This window comes from Ovis aries, chromosome 2 (genome assembly GCF_016772045.2).
Source record: "Ovis aries strain OAR_USU_Benz2616 breed Rambouillet chromosome 2, ARS-UI_Ramb_v3.0, whole genome shotgun sequence".
In the NCBI taxonomy this organism is placed as follows: Eukaryota; Metazoa; Chordata; class Mammalia; order Artiodactyla; family Bovidae; genus Ovis; species Ovis aries.
Genome location: NC_056055.1, coordinates 41,312,293 through 41,338,305, shown reverse-complemented (window position 1 = coordinate 41,338,305; position 26,013 = coordinate 41,312,293). Strand labels below are relative to the sequence as shown.

At 36.6% G+C, this 26,013-nt stretch overlaps 1 protein-coding gene across 1 annotated transcript; it reads left to right on the top strand.

The window, feature by feature from the left end:
• The first annotated feature begins 1,816 nt into the window (after positions 1–1,816).
• On the top strand, positions 1,817–24,441 carry ADAMDEC1 (ADAM like decysin 1). Its single transcript, XM_004004181.5, has 14 exons — positions 1,817–1,935; positions 2,172–2,290; positions 3,091–3,167; positions 4,594–4,672; positions 7,113–7,189; positions 8,420–8,606; positions 8,832–8,894; positions 9,600–9,671; positions 10,674–10,843; positions 11,207–11,288; positions 12,272–12,402; positions 13,201–13,375; positions 18,719–18,802; positions 23,750–24,441. Exons 1-13 carry the CDS (start codon positions 1,887–1,889, stop codon positions 18,797–18,799), a joined length of 1,362 nt encoding a protein of 453 aa, XP_004004230.2. The 5' UTR covers positions 1,817–1,886; the 3' UTR covers positions 18,800–18,802; positions 23,750–24,441.
• Positions 24,442–26,013: the final 1,572 nt, after the last annotated feature.

Below are 26,013 nucleotides of genomic sequence, written 5' to 3'. Positions count from 1 at the left end.
TTGCTTCAGTCATGTCCGACTCTTTGCGACTCTATGGACTGTAGCCCACCAGGCTGCTCTGTCCATGGGATTCTTCAGTCAAGAATACTGGAGTGAATTGTCATGCCCTCCTCCAGAGGCTCTTCCCAACCCCGGCATCGAACCTGCATGTCTTATGTCTTCTGCATTGGTAGGCAAGTACTTTTACCACTAGCACCACCCGGGAAGCCCTGTTATTTGTATAAATAGCAAAAAAAAAAAAATTTGTTTTTTAATAGCCTGAAAGCAGAATTTTCAACAGTAATATGAGTCCCCCCCGCCCCAAAAAAACAGTAAAATAGTAGTTCGCAAATGCTGATACATTTATTGTCATCCTAAAACTGTATTCCCACCTAACTACCATTAAAGAATATAGTGAAATAAATATAGTCTCCTGGGAAAGAATTTTAAAACACAGTACTGTTTACTCTAAGAGATGATTTGTTAGAAAATATGTTTTACAAAAAAGAACCTTGGAGAAAAGAAGATGGTATGCTTATGAGTAATTTCAAATAGCATCTGTATAAAACACAAAACTACCTATAATGACCAGGGGATGAAAATCATGGTAGAATTAAAACACCTGACAACAACATGTAAGGTGGCTAGGGGTGGGATGCTGATAAGAGTTACACCATTTCAGGATCTTGTATTATTTGATGGTAGTTAGATGTTATTAGGATTTCATTTTGCTAAATTTTAATGGTAACTACTATAGGATATGGGAGAAGGAAATGGCAACCCACTCCGGTATTCTTGCCTGGCAAATCCCATAGACAGAGGGGCCTCGTGGGCTAAGGTCCGTGGGGTTCCAAAGAGTTAGACGTGACTTAGCAATTAAATCAGAGAAGGAAATGGAAACCCACTCCAGTATTCTTGCCTGGAGAGTCCCATGGGCAGAGGAGCGTGGTGGGCTGCTGTCCATGGGATCACACAGTCATGGGATCACACAATCATGACTGGAGAGACTTAGCATGCATGCATGCATACTAGGATACGTGTAGAATGTTGGTCTTCTAGACCAGCAAAAGATATAGAAAATTATAGAGAAAACTTAAATGACTCAAAAGAATGTAGAAAAACAAAGAGAAGCATAGACATGGAGAGATTACTATAAAACTTACAATCTGATGCTTACAAACTTCCAAATGTATCAGTAAAAAAGAAAACCTCAGTAGTTAAAGGGCATAGATTTTTAAATTGGGCAAACTCTACTAATAGGAATATAATTTAGAGTTAACTCTGAGAAATACCAGGTCAGTGGATACCAAGAATCTCAAATTGTTTTACCTTTTTTACTAAATGATACTGTTTCTAGTATTTTATCCAAAAAAAAGTCATCTGAAATCAAAGAAATATAAACATAATGTTGGGCCATTGGGTGACCAACTATTTTTCCCTCAATTTAAGTTTTCTCTATAAGCATTTAAATCTTTCGCTGGTCCAGAAAATCAACACACACTTTTTCAAAACATGTACAGACTGAGACTGATAGATTGTCTTATATATACAGATATCTCAGTCTTAGTAGGTACTTTCCCATGCTATTGGAGCACCAGGGCCAAGCAGTTGCCCAAATGTGAGTCCTTAACAAGATGTAACCACAGACATAAATACCTCTCAGAAATGAGGAACATTCTCATGATCTTGACAGTGCAATATCTTGGCAACTTTTCAAAGCCATTAGGAAACATTCCCCAAACTTCCAAAGAAGGTTTGAGGTTTTTAAAACTTTTTTTTTTCAATTTGTAAAGAGAAGGAGGGGGAAGATAAAGCTGGACAGTGAAGTAGGGGAGATAAAACTGGACAACTGGGGAGATCACAGCTTTGTGCTGGGCAGGACTTCTCAGCTACCTGCAGTAGCCAGCATGTCTTTAGTCCTGCTCGCCATCCTTGGGCTCATCATTCAGACTCAAGGTAAGCACTAATATACTGACAATTCCAAGGAATTATTTCATCATTGTCATGTCTTTCCAGGAGAGGGGGAGAAAGCTAAAGAAAAATTTTTTTGTTATCAAAGCTTAAGCAGAAGAAGGAAATTATTCTTCTCAGCATTTCTCTTCTCAATGGGAATTGTCTTCCATGCGATTTCAATAAACCAGTCAACAAAAATATTTACATATTTTATACCAATATTCTGTCTCTTTCTCTAGCAATAGCCATAAGACAAACACTTGAATCAGACCTGTATGAAGTAGTTCATCCTAAGAAACTACACATTTTACGCAAAAGAGAGATACAGAATAACCAAACAGAGAAGCATGTCAAAGAGGTAAGCAATGGACTGACTATGGTGTCATCTAATGAGACAGTAAATGATCTTTTTACTAGTAGAAGTGATGTCACAGTCAACATCTAATAGTTTAATTTTGAAATCCATTTATACAAAAGCTCCCCTTTGCCCTGGAGAGGGCATAGGTTTTCTTCAAATGGTTTTTTGCACTGAGGCAGCAGGAAGGAAGTTAACTGACTCCCTGGATCAGAAAGAATAAAGCAGCTTGGACATTTCTCCAAGTTTGTGGGGAGAACAAAATAAAGACAGACAGGAATGGCAGCCATTTCTGGGAGATAAATTTATCTCATTAATTTGCAAGTTGTTTTTTTTTAACTCTGTTGAAGATACTCTTGAACTATTACCTTTTTGCAAATATTTTCCTCATTTTATAATTTTTACTTTAATTTTTAGTATGTTTTTTGTTTGAGCTTTTTTAGTGTATTTGGTTTAGCTTTAAAGTAGTAAAAATATATACCTTATTATTACCCTATTAGGATCCATTAGGGTACAGAACTGTATACCATACGTTAGAGCAAATGATAAGTCCCTATCTTACATACTAGAGTGAATTTGATCTGTATTATTACCATGTTATTGTACTTTTTGGAAATCTATCTTGGTGTAAAATTTGTGTTTTCTTTTACATATTTTAGGAGCATGAGAACTTTTAGAAGCATGAGAACTGCTTTTATCTTACATGCATTTTTAATTATTATTCAGTACAGCTACCTATATCATTATAATTATTTTAGATAGATTCAGAAATGTAAATTATCATTGTTATTAAATATTTTTAGGAAAGATATGAACCTGAACTTCAATATCAGATCATGTTAAATGGAGAAGAAGTCATTCTTTCCCTACAAAAAGCTGAGTAAGTTGTATTTTCTGCAAGTCTAATTGCTGGATTATTCTAAAAAAATTGTAGGAAAATAAATCTTGAAACTCTATATAGTGTAATTTCACAAAGAAGACATGAAGCATATTGATCATTGGATGCTAATAGTTTGTGCTAATATTATCAAAGAAGCTTGATGTTTCTCTAGGAAATTATATGCAAAGTATAAAACAAAGCAGCTGCACAAACTACTTTCTTCCTTGGTAATTTTGGAATTTGCTGCAAATATATTCTAGCCAGATAAACTCAAACCTTTGATGTGACTTTCCAGTACTTTTATTTAATTGGAGTATATTTTCTTTAAAATATTATGTTAGTTTCTACTGTACAGAAAAGTTAATCAGCTATACGTATATGTATATCCCCTTTCTTGAATTTCCTTCCCATTTTGGTCGCCACAGAGCATTGAGTAGAGTTCCCTGTGCTATACAGTGGGTTCTCATTAGTTATCCATTTGATACATCACTTCAGCTCAGTTTTGTTCAGTCGCTCAGTCATGTCCAACTCTTTGCTACCCCATGGACTGCAGCACACCAGGCTTCCCTGTCCGTCACCAACTCCCAGAGCTTGCTCAAACTCATGTCCATCGAGTTGGTGAAGCCATCCAACCATCTCATCTGTCATCCCCTTCTCCTCCCGCCTTCAATCTTTTCCAGCATCAGGGTCTTTTCAAATGAGTCAGTTCTTTGCATCAGGTGGCCAAAGTATTGGAGTTTCAGCTTCAGCATCAGTCCTTCCAATGAATATTCAGAACTGATTTCCTTTAGGATTGACTGGTTTAATCTCCTTGCAATCCAAGGGACTCTCTAGCAGAGAAGTCCAACACCACAGTACAAAATCATCAATTCTTTGGCACTCAGTTTTCTTTATGGTCCAGCTCTTACATCCATACATGACTACTGGAAAAACCATAGCTTTGACTAGATGGACCTTTGTCAGCATAGCAATGTCTCTGCTTTTATATCTAAGGCTAATTCAGGGCACACAGCCTTGAGATACTCAGGGAATAGGGTTACACCAAGTTCTATAATAGTCAGTAAACTTCTCCCTGAATGCAGTGGTCCTTTATGTGTACTTGTGACCCAACACCCTTCCGAGATTGCTTAGAGGCTGTGTTCTTGGTGCAAAGAATCCCAATAATACATTTGAAGTTAGAAAAATCACTCTCTGATTTCTGTGTTAGTAAAGTATTGGAAGACATTTCTGTCCTCCTAAGAGGTATAACTGAATGTTTGATTTGCTTCACGAGCAGACTCATGATATTGGAAAAAGATCAGTGCAGCAGAAAGTCAGCTCTTTCTCAATGTAAACATTATCATTCCTGTAGTGCTGAAGGTCGCATCAGGGATATTAGCCTTAATTATCACCATGAGAGTATTGTTCACCTTTCTGCTCTCTACAGGCATCTCCTGGGACCAGACTACACTGAAACATATTACTCACCTGGTGGAGAAGAAATCACCACAAGACCTCAGAACATGGTAGGTCTGAATGCTTTCTGGGACTCTTAACTTGGATCAGCTGCTTACATCAATGAGATTCATAAGTCCAAGGTCAACTTAAAAAAAAAAAAATCAAAGGACTTGAAAGCAAGGGGCTCATCTATGACCAAGGAGACAACAGGTGAAAAAAAGAATTATATCTTTTTAAAAAGATAGGAGTAGTAGGAGGCTCTCAAGTGTTGCATTAAGCTTTTTAAAATATTCATGTATTTGAGTGTGTTGGATCTTAATTGAGGCTCACGGGATCTTCATTGCATCATGGTCAATATTTCATTGTGGTGCATGGACTCTCTAGTTGTGGTGCATGGGCTTAGTTGCTCCTCGGCATGTGGGATCTTAGTTCCCTGACCAAGGAGTGAACCCACAACCTCTGCATTGCAAGGCAGACTCTTCACCACCAGACCACCAGGGAAGTCCCTCAAGTGTTGCACTTTAAGAAGCAACTAAAAATCTATTTTCCCTTAAACCATTTTATCACCAGGTTAGAAATATTCTCTCCTAGGTACTCAAAATGTTATGCCATTATTTACTATTTTGTAGTGATAAATGCATTTATCCTGAGATTTACAATGGTATATTATTTAGCTAATAAAATTTTTATCCAGTTAAAACACCATCATAGAAATGATGCCAAGGTGTAGGTGTCAGACATAGAGGATCAAGGTCAAGTAAAGAACACAAAGAACATAAAAAGGCTCAGTCATATGTATACCTATGGTTGATTCATGTTGATGTTTGGCAGAAACCAATATAATACTGTAAAGAAATTATCTTTCAATTAAAAATAAATAAATTTAATTTTAAAAAAAGGCTCAGTCATGAGTACTATCAAGGTAGGGCTTTTCTCAGAGCCACCCTCTATGGTGTCCCAAATATCTGCTGCTGCTGCTGCTAAGTCACTTCAGTCTGGTCCAACTCTTAGCGACCCCATGGACTGCAGCCTACCAGGCTCCTCCATCCATGGGATTTTCCAGGCAAGAGTACTGGAGTGGGTTGCCATTTCCTTCTCCGGTCCCAAACATCTATGTCTCTGTAAAAAAACAAACAAGACTTTGGCCACAGAATGACCCTTTGTTCCCTTCTTACTCTCTTATTTCAAGGGCATCTGGAGTTTTGCTAACATTGACCTTTGGGGAAAGTATCTGACAAATTAATTCATACTTAAGTGTGGCTTCTCTGGTGGCTCAGATGGTAAAACACCTGTCTGCAATGCTGGAGAGCCAAGTTCGATCCCTGGGTCGGGAAGATCCCCTGAAGAAGGAAACGGTAACCCACTCCAGTACTCTTGCCTGGAAAATCCCATGGACAGAGGAGCCTGGCAGGCTACAGTCCATGGGGTTGCAAAGAGTTGGACATGACTGAGTGACTTTACTTAGTGTGAAGGGCCAGTGACATCTTAATATGGTACCTTTTCCAACTTGTCTACAAGAAAATGTTAATGACCTTGTTATAATGAAAATGTTATAATGACAAGGTTTCTTGTAAAGGCAAGAAAGACACAAATGGAATGTCAGACCCTGAGGAAAGTCAATTTGTTTTGAACAAGAGTTTATTCATTAGCTTTCTTGGACTGTTCTACACAAGTGATCCCCTACTTTGCTTATATGAAGTGCCAAAATGTCTGAATCTCCGTGTGGTGGCTCAGTCACTCAGTCGTGTCCAACTCTTTGTGACCCCATGGACTCTAGCCCACCAAGCTCCTCTGTCCACGGGATTTCCCAAGCAAGAATACTGGAGTGGGATACCATTTCCTTCTCCAGGGGATCTTCCCAACCCAGGGATCCAATCTGTGTTTCCTGCTTGGCAGGCAGATTCTTTACCACTGAGTTACCCAGGAAGCCAGTCTGAATCTCTAGCTGTAGACAAATTCTCTGGGCTTTTGAGGCTAGTAAAGGGCTACCACTTACACACCAGTTTTTTAAAAAATGAGTTGGACCCATAAATCAGAGGGTCTCACACATGGTGGTATGGTCTCTTGAGGACTCTAGAATTTAGAAAAATGAATACCTCGTTTTATTGATATGTAATGCATAGTGGAGCTTGCACAGAGGTACTAAATTCTCCAAAGTTGGCACTCGAACCTGAGAGTTCTTGGGGAGTGCTGTAGACCACATAAAGCAACTGGTTACTTCTCAAGTGCAGTGCCTACTCAGTCCATTTAGGTTCAAATTTCCTGAACTTTTCTTTAGTGTGAATTAGTGTCACAAAGACTGCTCAACCACCAAATACGGAGAGTTTCCAAGGTCATAGATGGAGAGGTCCACAAAACTGCTGAGATTCTCCATGTTTTTGCTTCTGGGAGCTAGTCTGGTTACAGCCACTATTTGAAGAACATTCTTACATATTCAAGATAAGAATTTTCAACACAACTGTGATACATTTATTTTTGTAGTTAAAAAAATTTTTTTTCCAACCTTAGGAACACTGCTACTATAAAGGACACATCCTAAATGAAAAGGACTCTGTTGCCAGCATTAGTACTTGTGATGGACTGAGGTGAGTTACAACTTGTAAAAATATTAAACATCAAGCACTATTTTGTTACATAATATTGAGTCTTCCTGGACACCATGTCTTCTTACTATTTTGTTAAAACTGTCTCCATTGATAAAATGCTCAATCTACGTGGTTAAAGTGAAGAATAATGTAGCATCCTTGCAATTATCTCATTATCTGAAGTTCTAGTAAAAGTTAGAGTTAATAATTTTTAAACAAGTACTAATTTTGGGAGCATGATGACATCTGGATTCACTTTCATATTTATTATCCATCCACCCTTCATTCCCTGAAACCATCTGTTTTATCTTCTTAAAGATGCTACCCTGCAGTTGTCACATCAAACATAATTTTTAGAAGTTTGTGGGTATGAGTGTGTTTGTGTATCTGTGTGGTATTTCTGTTTACAAAGTGATTCTTGCCCGTTAGGGAAAATTTGTAAAGGGTGCAAAAGCACAAATAAGAAAATAACCACTAAAAATTTTTACCTCTGAGTCACTATTATTAGTGTTTGGTCATGGTTCAGTCTTTTATACAGATAAACAAAAATATCATTTATATGATTGAAATGTAAAACAAAACACATGATTCTTTGTCCAACATGGGACATACCACATGACATCAAAAGCTTTTTCCCATATCATACAATGCTTTTGTAGATATAATTGTTTTTAACAGCTGTGTTGGCTTTCTAATATTTCATCATACAGTTCCACTATATATTTCTGAACTAATTTTCCTTCTAAGAAGAGAAAATCTTTAAGTTGCTACTAGTTCCAACTTGTTCCTCTGGCTGATCTGCTCATCAATCTTTCTCTTTGGGGTTCTTGGTATCTACAAGATATCTACTGCTTTGCAAGGTATTCTTTGAAACATATCTACTCCTTTACTACATTCTTCCTTGTACTCCTGGGATCTGCCAAGAAATATTTGCTAAATGTGAAAATAAACTATGGACAAATATTTACTGAGCTCATGGTATAAATTTCAAATTTGGGGGGATAGCTTCATCGTAGTACTTCTTGTTCAGGATGCCCTGGGTAATTAAAATAGGATCTATTTTTGTATTGACAAACACTGATTATAACTTAGATTAGCAAAATTAGCTGTAAGACATATGAATGAAAACTACGTGTGAGCTTGGTATTGAGGGAGAGGAATACCTTCACTCTGGTCAGTGGGTGTGACTCTGGCAGAGAATCTTGAAATATGAGCCTCTGTGTCTCACAGGGGCTATTTTACACATCATGATCAAAGATATATGATAAAGCCTCTGAAAAGCACAGACCGAGAAGAACATGCTGTACTCACATACAACCAGGAGGAGCTCAACCCAGCTAATCACACCTGTGGTGTAAGAAATGTTGGCAGGAAACAGGACCTTATTCGAACCTCAAGGTCACTCAAAATTTCAGAGGTGAGTGCAGTTTCCCACCATCATTCATTTCGACTGACCCAGTAATGATGTATGAAATACTGGTATACCCAGAAATGGCTTGTGTGAGTAAAGTCCAACCCTTATTTACTTATTCCTCAATTTACTTTTCCTCTGAAGGAAAATAAATAAATAAATCTTTTTGTAAGCTTTTTAATCTCTTAGGTTGAAGACATTATTAACAATGTTCTTTCATTCTTCATAAAGAAAGAAGAATTTCTTCAGGCTGAGAAATACATTGATCTGCTTTTGGTGCTGGATAATGCCTTTGTGAGTATGAAATGAGCACGTCTTGGGTAGTTAAGTCAACTTTTCAGTTTTCTTATCAAGCAGATGCAAGCAATAAACTAGTCTCATGAAAAATACGAAGCCTGTCCATGTGACTGTCTTATCTGTTCTACCTGCCATGTCAGAAATAGTTTTCATTCATTCCTGCTCTTTTAAAATTCATCTGCTGCCAAGATGCTCAGATATGGGAAATAAACTTAATGGCAGAGAGCAACAGTGAAATAACCACAATAACTAGAAACATAAAAGAGTTGGTTATTAATATCTTTTTAAAGTTCATGTAAATATAGAACATGTAAATATAAAATAGATATAAAATAGATATAAAATCATCTATAATTTATTAATTACATTCATATATTAAAATATATGAGAATTTATGCTTCATAATCAAATTTTAAAAATATCAAATTGGCTTGAAAACATTAAAATTAATATGATTTATTCAGCTTAATTTGAATTGATATTTTATATGAATGCTTAAGTTTTCTTTTGCCAAAAACTTCTTACATTTGAAATAGAATTTGTTGAAACAGATTCTTAGATAACTCTTATTAAGGTAGATACGGAATGAACAGATATTTATTTGCATTGAAATGTGTGTGTTTTCTTAAACTATAAAATCCCCATCAGCTTTCTCACTTTAATTTGTGATTTTAATTACTCTTTGCATTTTGTATTTTACAGTATAAGATGTATAATGAGAATATAACTGTGATAAGAAGCTTTGTGTTTGATGTGATAAACCTACTCAACGTGGTAAGATATTTGTTCTATAAACATATGTTTCCATGTAGGAGTTTAGGGCTTTTCTATATTTTAAGCAAATAAGAATTGGTAGAATTACAGTGGATTAAGGTCAGCAGTTTGGGGAAATTTGGTAGACAAGGATTAACATCAAGGTAAAATCACTGTATACTGTAGCAAAGGCAACTTCTAGGTTTTCTGTTTTCAAAATGAGATACATTTATCCATCACTTGCAATCAGTGAAATATCTTTAAAAAACTAAATAAATCTTTCCTACTGTATAGCGCAGGGAACTACATACAATATTCTAGGATAAACCATAATGGAAAAGGATGAAAAAGAACATATATATGTTAGGTAGTCAGAATAGAAAACAGGAGCCTAGAATGGCAGTGGCTAAAAGATAAGGAAGGGAAAAGCCCATGAAAATAGAACAAAGGAAGGTCCCAGGACCAGAGTGAGGACCTCAGGTAGAACAACACTCCTGGCTAGCCCAGTTTAAATAGGGCAGGCCCGGGGCAGGGAGGGTGGGAACATATAAAAGGAGGAGCCAAAGGGCCAGGGGTGTCTCTCTTTCTCTCTCTTCCGCGCGCTGCTCTTCTCTTCCGTCTTTGGGTCGACATGTCTTCACGCCTTGAGGATGGATTTTCCTGCTATTTTCTAAATAAAATAGAGCTGTAACACGGAGCTGTAACACTGATTTGTCTAAGAGCTATAACGTGGTCTGTTCGAGACCTGAGAGCTATAACACGGTCTGTCCAAGACCCAAGAGCTATGACGCGCCGAGGGCTTTAATGTCTGTCACTCCAAATCTTTGTTGCGATGAGACAGAACTGAGGAGCATACGCTTGCCTGACACACATATATATGTATAACTGAGAACAAACAAACAAAACTCAGTCACTTTGCTATACAGCAGATATTACCATAACATTGTAAATCAGCTATACTTCAATAATTTTTTAAAAAAGAAATATCAAACATTTTCATAATGAAAAATGTTCTTCCCTCAGATTTACAATACCATAGATGTTCAAGTGTCCTTGGTAGGTATGGAAATATGGTCTAACAGTGACAAGATAAAGGTGGTACCCAACACAGGTGACACCTTTAACAACTTTCTGAAATGGCATCGTTCTAACCTGGGGAAAATGAAGACCCATGACCACGCTCAGCTACTCAGGTAAGCACACACTGGCCAAGGCCAGGTCTATTTTGACAGAGAAGATAGTTATCCCAAAGGTTTCTTAGCAGAGATTCCTATTCAATTCTGCCTCCCTGTTCAGTGATCAGAGAGCGTAAAGTTCTATTATTAGCAACTCACCTGTGGGATTGTTGAAGACCCATGTCAGATCACTAAAATCAACTCTTGGTTGTGGGATAACCATATGTGGTCATTCTAATTGCTATAGAATAGCAGTGGCTTTTCTGGGACCTCATGAATATGAAAAGGGTAGGGGAACTAGGAAAGTCTCACACAGAGTTGACAGAAGCTGATGGTTCAAAAGACTCATATTGTGACAATGTACCTGTAACTTTCACGCAGTGGAGTTGACTTCAAAACTCGAATTTCAGGACTGGCAGCCTCGAATTCCTTGTGCTCCCCATCATCCGTCGCTGTTATTGAGGTTTGTAAACATATAGATCCCTGAGGCTCTACAACCTCCATGAAGACAAGCACAATGTCTTATTTAGAGTTAGCACAATGTATATTTTCTGAGTCAGTAAATAAAAGTAGAAATGAACCTGTATTAGTAGATCACTATACTGAGGATTCCTTGGATTATGAAACAGAATATCTCTTTACATTGACCCTCCCAGAGGTTTCACTGTTTAGTTGGTGTTAGGGAGTTATAAGAGGAAGATCAGAACAAAAACAAAATCCAGGTGCCCTCTGGGATTTGAGGTAACTTCAAATGAATCATCACTAGTATCTATGGCCAGGGAAGGTGGACAAAGTTCATGTCAGTGTCACACGGCCAAACACCGCCAGTGTCATAGGCATCATAGCAACATTGTTTGGAATTGAGGACATAGTGTGATATCTTTTAGTACTTCCTGTGAAGAATGAGCTTCGCTGGTGGCTTGTTGGTAAAGAATCTCCTTGCCAGTGTGAGACCTATCCCTGGGTTGGGATGATCCCTTGGAGAAGGAAATGGTAACCCACTCCAGTATTCTTGTCTGGGAAATGAGTAGACAGAGGAGCTTGGAGGGCTACAGTTCATGGAGTCACAAAAGAGTCAGACTCCATTTAGCAACTAAAAAACAACAATGAATAATGGAATTATCATGATTAAACCATGGTTTATCAATAATCCATATTGATTGAGCACTGGCTCAGCGGTTAGATTTCCAATGGCAAATCATTTCAAATGTTTACTATGTCATTTTTGATGTTTGAAGTGTAAACATTTTTAATGTTTACAATGTCCTGTCAATTGTCTCAAATGTCTACAATTTACAATTACCAATGACAGGGGAAGAAGCTCAATGATTTAACAATTTCCATGTCAAACTATGATTCTTTGTAATACCAAACATCAGTGATAATGAACAAATAATTGAATAAAATCACAAATAATAGATATTTCTTTTTTTTTTTTTTCACCAGGCTAAGAGAAAGAACAGTGTCTCTCTTGTAGCAGTGATGTCACATGAATTAGGTCATGTCCTCGGTATGCCTGATGTTCCATATAACACCAAGTGTCCCTCTGGGAGTTGTGTGATGAATAAATATCTAAGGTGAGACCTTGTCACTCTAGAGGAAAACAAAATTCTTAAATCTTGAAGAATTCAGATGCAGGCTGTATAATTGGATGAACATTTTTTAATGTAATGGCTGTGTTTCCGACTAATTCATGCTCTAGCTTCTTGATGTACAGGATTTACCAGCTAGCAGAACTCATTATTTAAGATTTCCAAATATGCCAAGGTAGAGTTTATAAGTATAGTGATCATGTTAATCTAACTTAAAATAATTTTAGCTTAAAACAGTCTTTTCTAAAAATATTTATATAATTAAGATGAGAACATCCTTATAAATCCCTGTCATCAATTAATTCATTTTTATGTTATTAATGTTGCCTTTTAATTCTAAGCGCTTTGTAAGGACTTGTGATAGAAAAATCAATAAACATATCTTACTGTTGAAGTGCTCATAAATAGGAAGTTAAATATCTCCATTGAACCTCTAAGTCTACAGTCACTTCCTTTCACTATTCCTTGTTATTATCACTTATGTCTCAGCCTTCAATAGTGAGATGAGTGAATGATAACAAATGGTGAAGCTCATCACTGCTGCCATCTAGGGCAGAACTGAATCTGCACAGGAATTGAAATTCTTCCAACTCCTACAACTGGGTATCTAGAAAAAGAATTTTCCAATGAGAGTAGTATTCATGCTCTATCACACTCCACATATAACATGGTTCATTTATACTAAATTTGGAGTTTTTGTTGAGCTAGTAAGACAAGTCAGATTCTTATGTTAACTTATCACTCTATATAACATGGTCTTTCTCATTTTTCTTCTGGTTACAGTTCAAAATTCCCAAAGGATTTCAGTACACGTAGTCGCTCACATTTTAAAAAATACATGTTATCTCAAAAGCCAAGATGCCTACTGCAAGCATTGGTTCCTAAAAATAGGACAAAACCAGTGTGTGGGAACCAACTTTTGGAAGTAGGTGAAGACTGTGATTGTGGCTCTTCTGAGGTATGCAAATATCTGCGGTCTAAAAATTTTACTAGAGAGTTATTGTGACTTTCTTTTTAGTTTTAATTAGAGTATAATTGCTTTACAATATTGTGTCAGTTTCTGCTGCACAGCGTGAATCAGCTATATGTATACATATATCATTTCCCTCTTGCACCTCCCTCCAGTCCCAACCACATCCCACACATCAAGGTCATTACAGAGCACTGGGCTGAGCTCCCTGTGGTGTTCATAATGTTATCTTTTTTTTTTTCCTTTTAAAATGATCTTTTGGAAATTCTTGCTAAAGACAAACTTGGCATCTTAGTAAAAAGTAGGCTTGTATTTGTTTTCAGTACTGACTTTAGCCATCTTTTGAAAAGCATTTCAAAAGCCAGGATATGCTTATTATATGATTGTATAAGAATATCAATGAAAAGAGGTAAATCATTAAGGTGAAAAGACAACTCTCAGAATGGAAAAAAAATTTGCAAAAGAAACAAGTAACAAGGGACTAATATCCCTTGTGATACAAACAGTTCATGCAGCTCAGTGTAAAAACAGAAAAAAAAAATCTTAAAATAGGTAGACCTTAATAGACATTTCTCCAAAGAAGATATACAGATGGCCAAAAAATACATGAAAAGATGCTCAACATCACTAAATATTAGAGAAATGCAAGTCAAAACTATAATGAGGTATCACTTCAAACTGCTCAGAATGGTCATCATTAAAAAATCTACAAACAATAAATGCTGGAGAGGATGTGGAAAAAGAGGGAACCCTCCTACACTGATGGTGAGAATGTAACTTGGTACAGTCACTATCGAGAACAGTATGGCGGTTCCTTAAAAATCTAAACATATCACTACCATGTGTGTATGCTAAGTTGCTTCAGTGGTGTCTGATCCTTTGTGACCCTATAGACCATAGTCCACCAGGCTCCTCTGCCCATGAAATTCTCCAAGCAAAAGTACCGGAGTGGGTTGCCATGACATTCTTCAGGGTATTTTCCCAGCCCAGGGATTGAACCCTTGTCTTTTAGTCTCCTGCATTGGCAGGCAGGTTCTTACCACTAGCACCACTTGAGAAGCCCCCAGAGCTACCATATGCCCCAGCAATCCCACTCCTGAGCATGTATCTGAAGAAAACCATAATTCAAAAAGATACAAGCATCATAATGTTCATTGTAGCCCTATTTACAATAGCCAGGATGTGGAAGCAACCTAAATGTCCATTGGTGGAGGAATAAAGAAAATGTGGTACATATATATACAATGGAATATTACTCAGCCACAAAAAAGGAACAAAATTGTGCAATTTGCAGATATGTGGATGAACCTAGAGACTGTCATACAGAGTGAAGTAAGTCAGAAAGAGAAAAACAAATGTCATATGGTATCACTTACATGTGGAATCCAGAAAAGTGATACAGATGAACTTATTTGCAAAGCGGAAATAGAGATACAGACATAGAGAATGGATGTATGGATTCTAGGGGCCAGGGGTGTGGGATGAACTGGGAGATTGGAACTGATATATAAACACTATTGATATTATGTATAAAATAGATAACTACTGCTGCCGCTGCTGCTACTGCTAAATCGCTTCAGTCATGTTCGACTCTGTGTGACCCCATAGATGGCAGTCCACCAGGCTCCCCCGTCCCTGGGATTCTCCAGGCAAGAATACTGGAGGGGGTTGCCATTTCCTTCTCCAATGCATGCTAAGTTGCTTCAGTCATGTCTGACTTTGTGCGACCCTATGGACAGCAGCCCACCAGGCTCCTCCATCCACAGGATTCTCCAGGCAAGAATACTGGAGTGGGTTGCTATATCCTTCTCCAGAAAATAGATAACTAATGAGAACCTATTGTCTAGCACAGGGAACTCTGTAGTGCTCTGTGGTGTCCTAAAAGGGAAGGAAATCCAATAAAGAGGGGATATACATAAGCATATAGTTTCTGCTATACTCTACTTTGCTGTACAGTAGAAACTAACACATTATAAAGCAAGTGTACATTCTTTTAAAAAGTAAATCCTTAACTATACATGTCACTTATGAACTTTCTTAAATGTATTAGTCAAATTTCTAAATAACATAAACTCCCAGCTGATTGTTTTGTTGAGCAATAACAATTAAAAAGGGGTTTCCCATGTGGCTCAGTGGTAAAGAATCTGCCTGCCAATGCAGGAGATGTGGGTTATATCCCTGGGTCTGGAAGAGCCCCTGAAGGAGGAAATGGCACCCCACTCCAGTATTCTTGCCTGGAAAATCCCATGAACAGAGAGGAGCCTGGAGGGATACAGTCCATGGGGCCGCCAAGAGTAAGACACAACTGAAAGACAAAGTATGTACACACAGATGCAACAATTGAAAATCCAGAAGTAAATTCTCTCCATTGAGAGAGAATTGGCCTTCTTTCATCAAGCAGTGGGAGAAGGCAATGGCAACCCACTCCAGTACTCTTGCCTGGAGAATCCCATGGACGGAGGAGCCTGGAAGGCTGCGGTCCATAGGGTCGCTAAGAGTCAGACACGACTGCGCGACTTCACTTTAACTTTTCACTTTCATGCACTGGAGAAGGAAATGGCAACCCACTCCAGTGTTCTTGCCTGGAGAATCCCAGGGACAGGGGAGCCTGTTGGGCTGCCGTCTGTGGGATCGCACAGAGTCGGACACGACTGACGCGACTTAGCAGCAGCAGCATCAAGCAGTGTGTGAGAAAGAGAAATTAAAACGTAAAGAGGAAAAAGAAAAATCACACAAGTCTGTAGAAGATGGATTAACATAGAACATCTAAGATAATTACTATACTTCTGGCTAATCTTCATAAAAATCTAACCCCTTGGAGAAATCAGTATACCCTAAAGCGTATCTCTGATAGAATGTTCATTAGCAGTATCAGACTAGGTTTCTGAAAGAAAGCGTTCTATTTAAGACTAAAAAAATGAATTACGATTTGAAGAGACTTTTTACATGTCAATCTGCCGAATGCTTTCATAATCAAGTCTCCTTTATTACTCACAACAAACCTGCAAAACAGGTTTGTTATTTTCCCAATTTAGAAAAGAAGTGAAACTCAGAAAAGCTAAGTAACTAGATCCAAGGATACAAAGCTAGTAGTTGGTGAAACCTGTTGCAACCCAAGATTTACCCATTACTTTAAGAGGCTTTGTGACAAAGGGGAAGATATATAATCATTCTATCCTGTTTATTTATTCAGAAATTTTAAGTCATTGAGGGCTCCCCTGGTGGCTGAGTGGTAAAGAATTTGCCTGCCGGTGCAGAAGACATGGGTTCCATCCATGATCTGAGAAGCAACTAACCCTGTACATCAAAAAAGAAAAACAAAACAAAAAGAAATTTTAAGTTATTAAATTATATTAAAAGTTTACATGGTGCAACTTACTCGCAAAGAATAATGTAAATATTCTGTTAATTATAATGAGATGAAATTTTATAAGTGATCTGATGCTTAATAATAATTTAGATTTATGTTTATCTCATTCTTACTTATATTCCCATATGGTTTCTAGAGTGGAGGATAACTGAAATTGTTCACAATCTTTGGTATTTCTAATTTCAACAGGTAAAATGCTCTGTGTTCAGCATACACACACACACACACACACACACACAGGGAGAGTGGGAAGAGAACAGGAGAGGAGAAACTACTATTATATGGTGTTTAATATCTTATTTTCTTTAACTATATTATCCAGTTCCCATATTCTTTCCATATCTTGTTGATTTTCTTCTTCTGTAGCTGGATAAAATTAGAGAGCTAAAGAGTCCAAACTTAAGAACAACTGAATTTTTAAATAGCTGTTTTTTATCTAAAAAGTAGTATATATACTTTATATAGAATTCTTTAATGAAAAATCCATTTTCTAGGATCTTACATGCTATTTTATTATTTTTAATAAAGATAATCATTCTTTCTGTCTAGATATTATCAAACAACCATGCTATTTTAATGATTCTAACTATGTAACACACTTTAATATCAGTAATGGAAAATTTCTTCACTGACATTTTTTTTGCAGTGTTTGCATAGTAATTATTCAGTGTTCATTCTTCCATAAATATCTTGGTTTTAGTTTTATTTTTTGTCAGTTTGCCTGCAAATACAGTTGAGATTCTGGTTGATATTTGTAAAATTCACAATTCACTCTAAAGGCCACTGGCATTTTCACAATATTAAGTATTGTCTTAAAAGATAAGTTGCCTTTGGAGTTTTTCAGAGAAGTTAAATAAAAAATTCTTCATGCAGTTCTTGAACTTTTTGAAAGTTTATTTTGAAATATTTTAAACTTTTTTCTTTTTACTGTTAATACATATAATGTTTTCTTTTTATTTAGGTTCTCATTTATTACTGTTCTTGATATTATTTTATTATTATCTTAAACAGCTATCTTAGTAACTAACTCAATGTTTTTAGAGTTGATCCTCTTTATTTTCTAGCTCAAGAATTATATCATATATAAACAGTGAAAACATTATTATTATTGTTTATAGATAATAATTATTATATATCTGATTATATTCATATATTTTTTGTCTCATAGCATTTGTCAGAATTTACATAATAATATAGCATAAAAATAATTCTTGTTTTATACTTTGTTGGATGTGTTTTTACTATTCACCAGATAGATTTTCTTTATCATGATGATCAAAACACTGTTCATAGTTTACTAATAATTAAATAATGGTTGCCTAATTTGTATTAATTTTTGCCATCTATCACATTAGTATTAGTTGTTTTCTTCCCTCAGTCTTTTAATATAATGGATAATGTTACTTTATTCTGTACTGTTGAGACACCCTTGCATTTTTGGTGACAAAAGACTCTGCAGAGTTTGTAATGGAGAATTATTATATAAATAGGCTAGTGTTTGGCTGATATTTTACTCAACTTTTTGCATTTGTACACACAAATAAGAATGGTATGGTGTATATATTCATTACCAGATCTCATTATCAGGATTATGCAGGCTTGATAAAAAGAATTGAGGATTAAAAATAATTTTTTTTCTCTATTGTCAAGCTGTTTGAAGAGAATAGAAATATTCTCCCTTGAATTTCAAATTAACTTACATATAATATCATCTAGGTGAATTTATTTGGGATAATTCTTGGATTATTCTATGTTTGTCCTTTTAAGAGATAGTTTTCATTACTCAGCATTTTTTTTCTATCATTAAATTTCCTTGGTCATTTCAACTCGAATTTGTATAGCAGAGTAATTTAGTTTAAAAGTGAAATTTCATTGTCATCTTATACCAGAATTCTGTGCACCTAATCTATAGGGAAAAAATGCTTGAACCCACTTTTGCATTGTGTGTGTGTGTTTTAAAGGAATGTACCAATCCTTGCTGTGAAGCCATGACCTGTATGTTAAAAAGTGAAGTTAATTGTGGAAAAGAGACTGAGCAATAACATGTAAGACCTTTTTTTTTCTTTCTTTGTTCTTAAACTTTCACATTTTTATGTTATTCAAGAAAGATATGACACTGAGTTCAACAAAGCTAAAACTTAATTTATTTCATTTTACATTTTTAAATGACTTAATTTCAGAAATTAAAAAAAGCCCCTATTATGAACATAAATAGCTCAGAGTTGTGTATATACTAATACACTAATGAGAAAAGTGGCTATTTTGTCATCATGAAACTAGGACTTCCGAAACCTGTGCTAAAATTGTATGAAATTCTGAAAGGTAATAATGAATTTAATATAAAGTAATATAACAAACAGAAAAGTGAAAGTGAAAGTTGCTCAGTCGTGTCCAACTCTTTGCAACCCCTTGGACTATACAGTCCCTGGAATTCTCCAAGCTAGAATACTGGAGTGGGTAGATCCAGGGGATCTTCCCAAACCAGGGATCGAACCCAGGTCTCTTGCATTGCAGGTGGATTCTTTACCAGCTGAACCATGAGGGAAGCAAAGATCTCAATTGATGAGCAAATTCTTTTCTTGTTTAAGTGCTGATCATTGAGATTGCAAGGTAGTCAGAAGATAAAATTTAACCACACACTACAAGATTTGACAATTTTATTCCTTCTAAAATGCCTAGGGAATTCCCTAGTGGTCCAGTAGTTAAGACACAGTACTTTCACTGCCATAGGCCTGGGTTTGATCTCTGGTCTGGGAACTATAAGCTGCGTGGCATGGCCAAAAGATTTTTTTAAAATAAAAAAATGCTTCAATAATGCATAATTCACAGATTATTTTTGTATTTTACACACTCCTACATAAGTTGGGCTAGGAAACCTAATTGTTTTTGATATATTACTTTCAGTAAAAACTAGTTTCTAAATCTGAAAATGGCAGCAACAACCAAAAATTATGAATAGGAGGAAAGACTTGGGACAAATTATTAATATACGAATGGAGTTATTCTTACCAACTACCACCCTTTCCTGAATTTCCTGAATCTTTTCTGGAATTTTTAAAAATTTATTTATTTTAATTGGAGGCTAATTACTTAACAATATTGTTGAGGTTTTTGCCATACATTCACATGAATCAGCCATGGGTGTACATGTGTTCCCCATCCTGAACCTCCCTCCTACTTCCCTCCCCAGTCCCATCCCTCAGGGTCATCCCAGTGCACCAGCCCTGAGCACTCTGTCTCATGCATTAAACCTGAACTGGCGATCTATTTCACATATGATAATATACATGTTCCAATGCTAGTCTCTAAAATCATCCCATCCTCGCCTCCTCCCACAGAGTCCAAAAGTCTGTTCTTTTTATCTGTGTCTCTTTCGCTGTCTTGCATATAGGGTCGTCATTACCATCTTTTTAAATTCCATATATATGCATTAGTGTACTGTATTGGTGTTTTTCTTTTTGACTTACTTTACTCTGTATAATAGGCTCCAGTTTCATCCACCTCATTAGAACAGATTTAAATGCATTCTTTTTATTAGCTGAGTAATATTCCATCATGTATATGTATCACAGCTTTCTTATCCATTCATCTGCTGATGGACATCTAGGTTGCTTCCATGTCCTGGCTATTGTAAACAGTGCTGTGATGAACATTGGGGTATACATGTCTCTCAATTCTGGTTTCCTCAGTGTGTATCCCCAACAGCGGGATTGCTGGGTCATATGGCAGTTCTATTTCCAGTTTTTTAAGGAATCTCCACACTGCTCTCCATAGTGGCTGTACTAGTTTGCATTCCCACCAACAGTGTAAGAGGGTTCCCTTTTCTATGTACCCTCCCCAGAGTTTATTGTTTGTAGACTTTTTAATAGCAGCCATTCTGACTGGCATGAGATGGTACCTCATTGTGGTTTTGATTTGCATTTCTCTGATAATGAGTGATGTTGAGCATCTTTTCATGTTTTTGTCTGCCATCTGTATGTCTTCTTTGGAGAAATATCTGTTTAGTTCTTTGGCCCATTTTTTGATTAGGTCATTTATTTTTCTGGAATTGAGCTTCAGGAGTTGCTTGTATATTTTTGAGATTAGTTGTTTGTCAGTTTCTTCATTTGCTATTATTTTCTCCCATTCTGAAGGCTGTCTTTTCACCTTGCTTATAGTTTCCTTCGTTGTGCAAAAGCTTTTAAGTTTAATTAGGTCCCATTTGTTTATTTTTGCTTTTATTTCCATTATGCTGGGAGATGGGTCATAGAGGATCCTGCTGTGATTTACGTCAGAGAGTGTTTTGCCTATGTTTTCACTCTAGAATTTTTATAGTTTCTGGTCTTACATTTATATCTTTAATCCATTTTGAGTTTATTTTTGTGTATGGTGTGAGAAAGTGTTCTAGTTTCATTCTTTTTCAAGTGGTTGACCAGTTTTCCCAGCACTACTTGTTAAAGAGATTGTCTTTTCTCCATTGTATATTCTTGCCTCCTTTGTCAAAGATAAGGTGTCCATAGGGGCATGGATTTATCTCTGGGCTTTCTATTTTGTTTCATTGATCTATATTTCTGTCTTTGTGCCCGTACCATGCTGTCCTGATGACTGTAGCTTTGTAGTATAGCCTGAAGTCAGGCAGGTTGATTCCTCCAGGCCCACTCTTATTTCTCAAGACTGTTTTGGCTATTTGAGGTTTTTTGTATTTCCATACAAATTGTGAAATTATTTGTTCTAGCTCTGTGAAAATACCGTTGGTAGCTTGATAGGGATTGCATTGAATCTATAGATAGCTTCGGACAGTATAGTCGTTTTCACTATATTGATTCTTCCTATCCATAAACATGGTATATTTCTCCATCTATCTGTGTCATCTTTGATTTCTTTCATCAATATTTTATAGTTTTCTATGTATAGGTCTTTTGCTTTTTAGGTAGCTTTATTCCTAAGTATTTTGTTCTTTTCATTGCAATGGTGAATGGAGTTGTTTCCTTAATTTCTCTTTCTATTTTCTCATTGTTAGTGTATAGGAATGCAAAGAATTTCTCTGTGTTAATTTTATATCCTGAAACTTTACTATATTCATTGATTAGCTCTAGTAATTTTCTGGTGAAGTCTTTAGGGTTTTCTATATAGAGGATCATGTCATCTGCAAACAGTAGAGTTTTACTTCTTCTTTTCCAGTCTGGATTCCTTTTATTTCTTTTTTTTTGCTCTGATTGCTGTGGCCAAAACTTCCCAAACTATGTTGAATAGTAGTGGTGAGAGTGGGCACTCTTGTCTTGTTCCTGATTTTGGGGGAACTGCTTTCAATTTTTCACCATTGAGGGTAATGTTTGCTATGGGTTGTCTTATATAGCTTTTATTATGTTGAGGTATGTTCCTTCTATTCCTGCTTTCTGGATGATTTTTTATCATAAATGGGTATTGAATTTTGTCAAAGGCTTTCTCTGCATCTATTGAGATACTCATATGGTTTTTATCTTTCAATTTGTTAATGTGGTATATTGCATTGATTGATTTGCAAATATTGAATGATCCTTGCATCCCTGGGATAAAGCCCACTTGGTCATGATGTATGGTCTTTTAAATATGTTGTTGAATTCTGTTTGCTAGAATTTTGTTAAGGATTTTGCATCTATGTTCATCAGTGATATTGGCCTATAGTTTTCTTTCTTTCTTTCTTTCTTTTTTTTGGGGCATCTTTGTCAGGTTTTGGTATTAGGGTGATGGTAGCCTCATAGAATGAGTTTGTAGGTTTACCTTCCTCTGCAATTTTCTGGAAGAGTTTGAATAGGATAGGTGTTAACTCTTTAAATTTTTAGTAGAATTCAGCTGTGAATCCATCTGGTCCTGGGCTTTTGTTTGTTGGAAGATTGCTGATTACTGTTTTAATTTCTGTGTTTGTGATGAGTCTGTTAAGATTTTCTATTTCTTCCTGGTTCAGTTTTGAAAAGTTATACTTTTCTAAGAATTTGTCCATTTCTTCCAATTTGTCCATTTTATTGGCATATAGTTGCTGATAGTAGTCTCTCATGATCCTTTGTATTTCTGTGTTGTCTGTGGTGACTTCCCCATTTTCATTTCTAATTTTGTTGACTTTCTTTTCTGGAACTGAACTTGTAGAGAGATTATAAAGGGAATAATCAACTCAAAGTGGCTTCTCTGTCAGTGGTAAAGAATTTGCCTGCCAATTCAGGAGACACAAGAGATATGAGTTCGATCCCTGGGTCTGGAAGATCCCCTGGAGGAGGAAATGGCAACCCACTCCAGTATTCTTTCCTGGAGAATTCCATGAACAGAGGAGCTTGGCAGGCTACAGTCCATGAGCTTGCAAGAGTCAAACAAGACTTAGTGATTCAATTACCCCCATCCAATCAACTGAAAGATCACTGACTATCACCTCTTCAAGGAAAGGACCAGCAAGGTCATACGATAAGGAGTATTACTCATTCAGGGCTTCTGAATTCATTCCTGGAAAATTCCATGGACAGAGGAGCCTGGCAGGCTATAGTCCATGGGGTCGCAAAGAGTCAGACACAACTAGCTACTGAGCATACACATCATTCATTCTCTTACCAAGTATCATTTCATTCAGTTGAACCCCTAGTGTGATCCGCTCTACAGGAGATGCTAGAAATTAGTCCCATCTTCTTCTTTTGTGACAGAGATCAGAAGTATATCATCACAAACCACAATCATTCAATTCTTTTAGGGGCTTGGAATGATAAGTGGGCTTGCACCATTACTGGCCAATATTGGCAATTTAGTATCATGGAAAGAAAACTGAACTTGGACTTGGGATACTTTCATTATTTTCTCAGGTTAGGTACAAAATACCTGTAGCACTTAAAGTCAAATTATTTACTTCATTTTCTCACTTGTAAAATGAAGCTAATGGTATTGTCTTTCAGTAGGGTTGTTAGAATTATTTAAATTCTATAAATATTTGCTATTATTACATAATATTTTATAATTTATAAAGACCATGGCTTCCAAATTTTTCTTTTGATCAGAGGATGAATCCAAACATCTGCTTCAGTGAAATGCTACTTGCCAGGACAAGAATCAAGAAATCCAAACATGCCAGGAATCTTACATAGTCTTACCATTGTCTGTAACTGTATTTTGCTTTTCACTTGTCCTTATACTTCCTGTAATTTTTACCTCTCCAGTCAGCAGGTCAATAGATGTATTTAGGGAAGCTACCTATAAGTCTGATCTTTAAATGCATTTTTTAAGGATCTTGAAGCCGTTGTTTAGCTCTTTTCTTTGGAGAACAGAAGAAATTAGTCTTTGACTAAAACACTGCAAAATGCTCTACTGAATTATGCAAGCTCATTTCAGAATTGTATAATGGCAAGTGACTTGTGTTTTAATCCCTCTTTCATTTTACTTTAGTCCATGAAAAAATAAAATCATTTGATGAGTGTAATCTGGTGGAAGATAGGAAAGCAAAGTTCATGTGTCATTTCTTACTCCTCAGTATTCTGCTTTCCTTGCTCTTAGAAGTGTCATATTTTTCTATATCATGTCAAGGCTAATGAAGTATTTTTTATTTTATCATGTATAATCCTTTCACCATCACATTTAATGCTAGTTTGAAGAGGTCTGTATTGCTTACACTGTCATTTAGCCACCAAGAATTGCTTCATTCATCTATTGGCTTAATGAACCACAGTGAATAAAAGCACAACTTTTTGAGGAATTTGTTTGTGTGGTCATTTTCAAAAATGAATATTTTCCAGTTTTGTTGTAGGTCTGTGTTAGATGGTAAAGCCTTACATAATTAGACAATTTTCCCTTTGGTCATTTGACGGCACTGCCGCAGAGAGCCAGGCATTGTAATGGGGAGGAGAAAGGCCACACTCTCTTTTAGCGCCCAGAATGAAATGACTTGAGGCCGGTCACACAAACTTTTTGAAGTTTCTCGAAACTGTTTTTTTTTTTTTTTTTTTAGAACAATTTACTCAAAATAAATGTTCAAATTTCCACTGATGCCTGGGTCAGGAGAACAAGAACTTAGACATACTGGTAAAAGCAAGCAACTTTCTGAAACAAGCAGCTTTCCAGAAAGCCCTGCTTGCTGGTGTTGGCTGCCTCCCCCTTCCTTGCCTCCACGTTGTTGGTGGCTTTGGCTCTACAAGTGTTACAGTGACACTGTATGTCTGATGTCACTGGTGGCCATGCTGCAGCCATGACTTGTCAATATCTGCAACTGTCCACTATGTGTGTGTGTGTACATGTGCACGTGTGTGTGTGTGTGTGTGTGTGTGTGTGTGTGCTTATTTGCTCAGTCATGTCTGATTCTTTTGTGACACCCATGGACTGCAGCCCACCAGGTTCTTCTGTCCATGGGATTGTCCAGGCAAGAACACTGGAGTGGGTTGCCATTTTCTTCTCCAGGGGACCTTCCCGACCCAGGAATGGAACCCATGTCTCCTGCACCTCCTGCATTGGCAGATAGATTCTTTACCACTGAGACACTTGGAAACTCCACCCAAATCTTCCAAAGAAAAGGGGCTTCTTTAGGCTTATTTCTCCCACACTCCATGAACAGATAGAGGCTTCCTATAATAAAACAGCTTGAGGTACAGGGATTTAGCAAGTAGCATGCTGGTTCATGAGTGTCAACTGCTAAAATGATCAGGAATATTATGAACTTGTTGTGAAACAACCATTACTAAAAAACCAGCCTGTATAAATTTTCAATTAAATATCATATTAAAACTTAGAGTTCTGCAGAGAAGCTTAACAAATTATGTTAAATAAATTATATTTAATAAATTATATCAAAACTTAGAGTTCTGCAGAGAAACATCATACATCCTATATTTATATTTATTCACTCTGTGATATAGATAAATAGAGAGAGAGCTGTATAGATATGTATCTATCTATCTAAATCACAGAGTGAGCAAATGTGAATACAGTATGCATGGTGTTTGTGGAGTTCTAATGCAAGTTTTAAGAGATACATATATATGTCTGTCTCTATCATCTGCCTATCTATGTATCTATGTAAGAGAAAGAGAGATTGACATATGTTAGGAGAAATTAGCTCACAATTATGAAACCTGAGAAATACCCAAATCTGCTATTTGCAAGTTGGAGACCCAGGAGAGCTGGTGGTGTCCAAGGGCAGGAGACAATGAGATGAGATGTACCAGTCTGAGCAGGCAAGCAGGAAGAAGAAAAAACAAAGATTCTCCTTTTCACCAACTTTTGTTCTACTCAGATCCTCAACAGATTAGATGATTCCCACCTACACTAAGGAGGG

Bases quoted from the DNA above. Each gene is read 5' to 3' on its own strand.
- ADAMDEC1 (XM_004004181.5), top strand. From the start codon at position 1,887: ATGTCTTTAGTCCTGCTCGCCATCCTTGGGCTCATCATTCAGACTCAA. The intron at 7,190-8,419 runs GTGAGTTACAAC...TGTGTCTCACAG, and splicing joins AGTACTTGTGATGGACTGAG to GGGCTATTTTACACATCATG. The intron at 8,895-9,599 runs GTGAGTATGAAA...TGTATTTTACAG, and splicing joins TGGTGCTGGATAATGCCTTT to TATAAGATGTATAATGAGAA.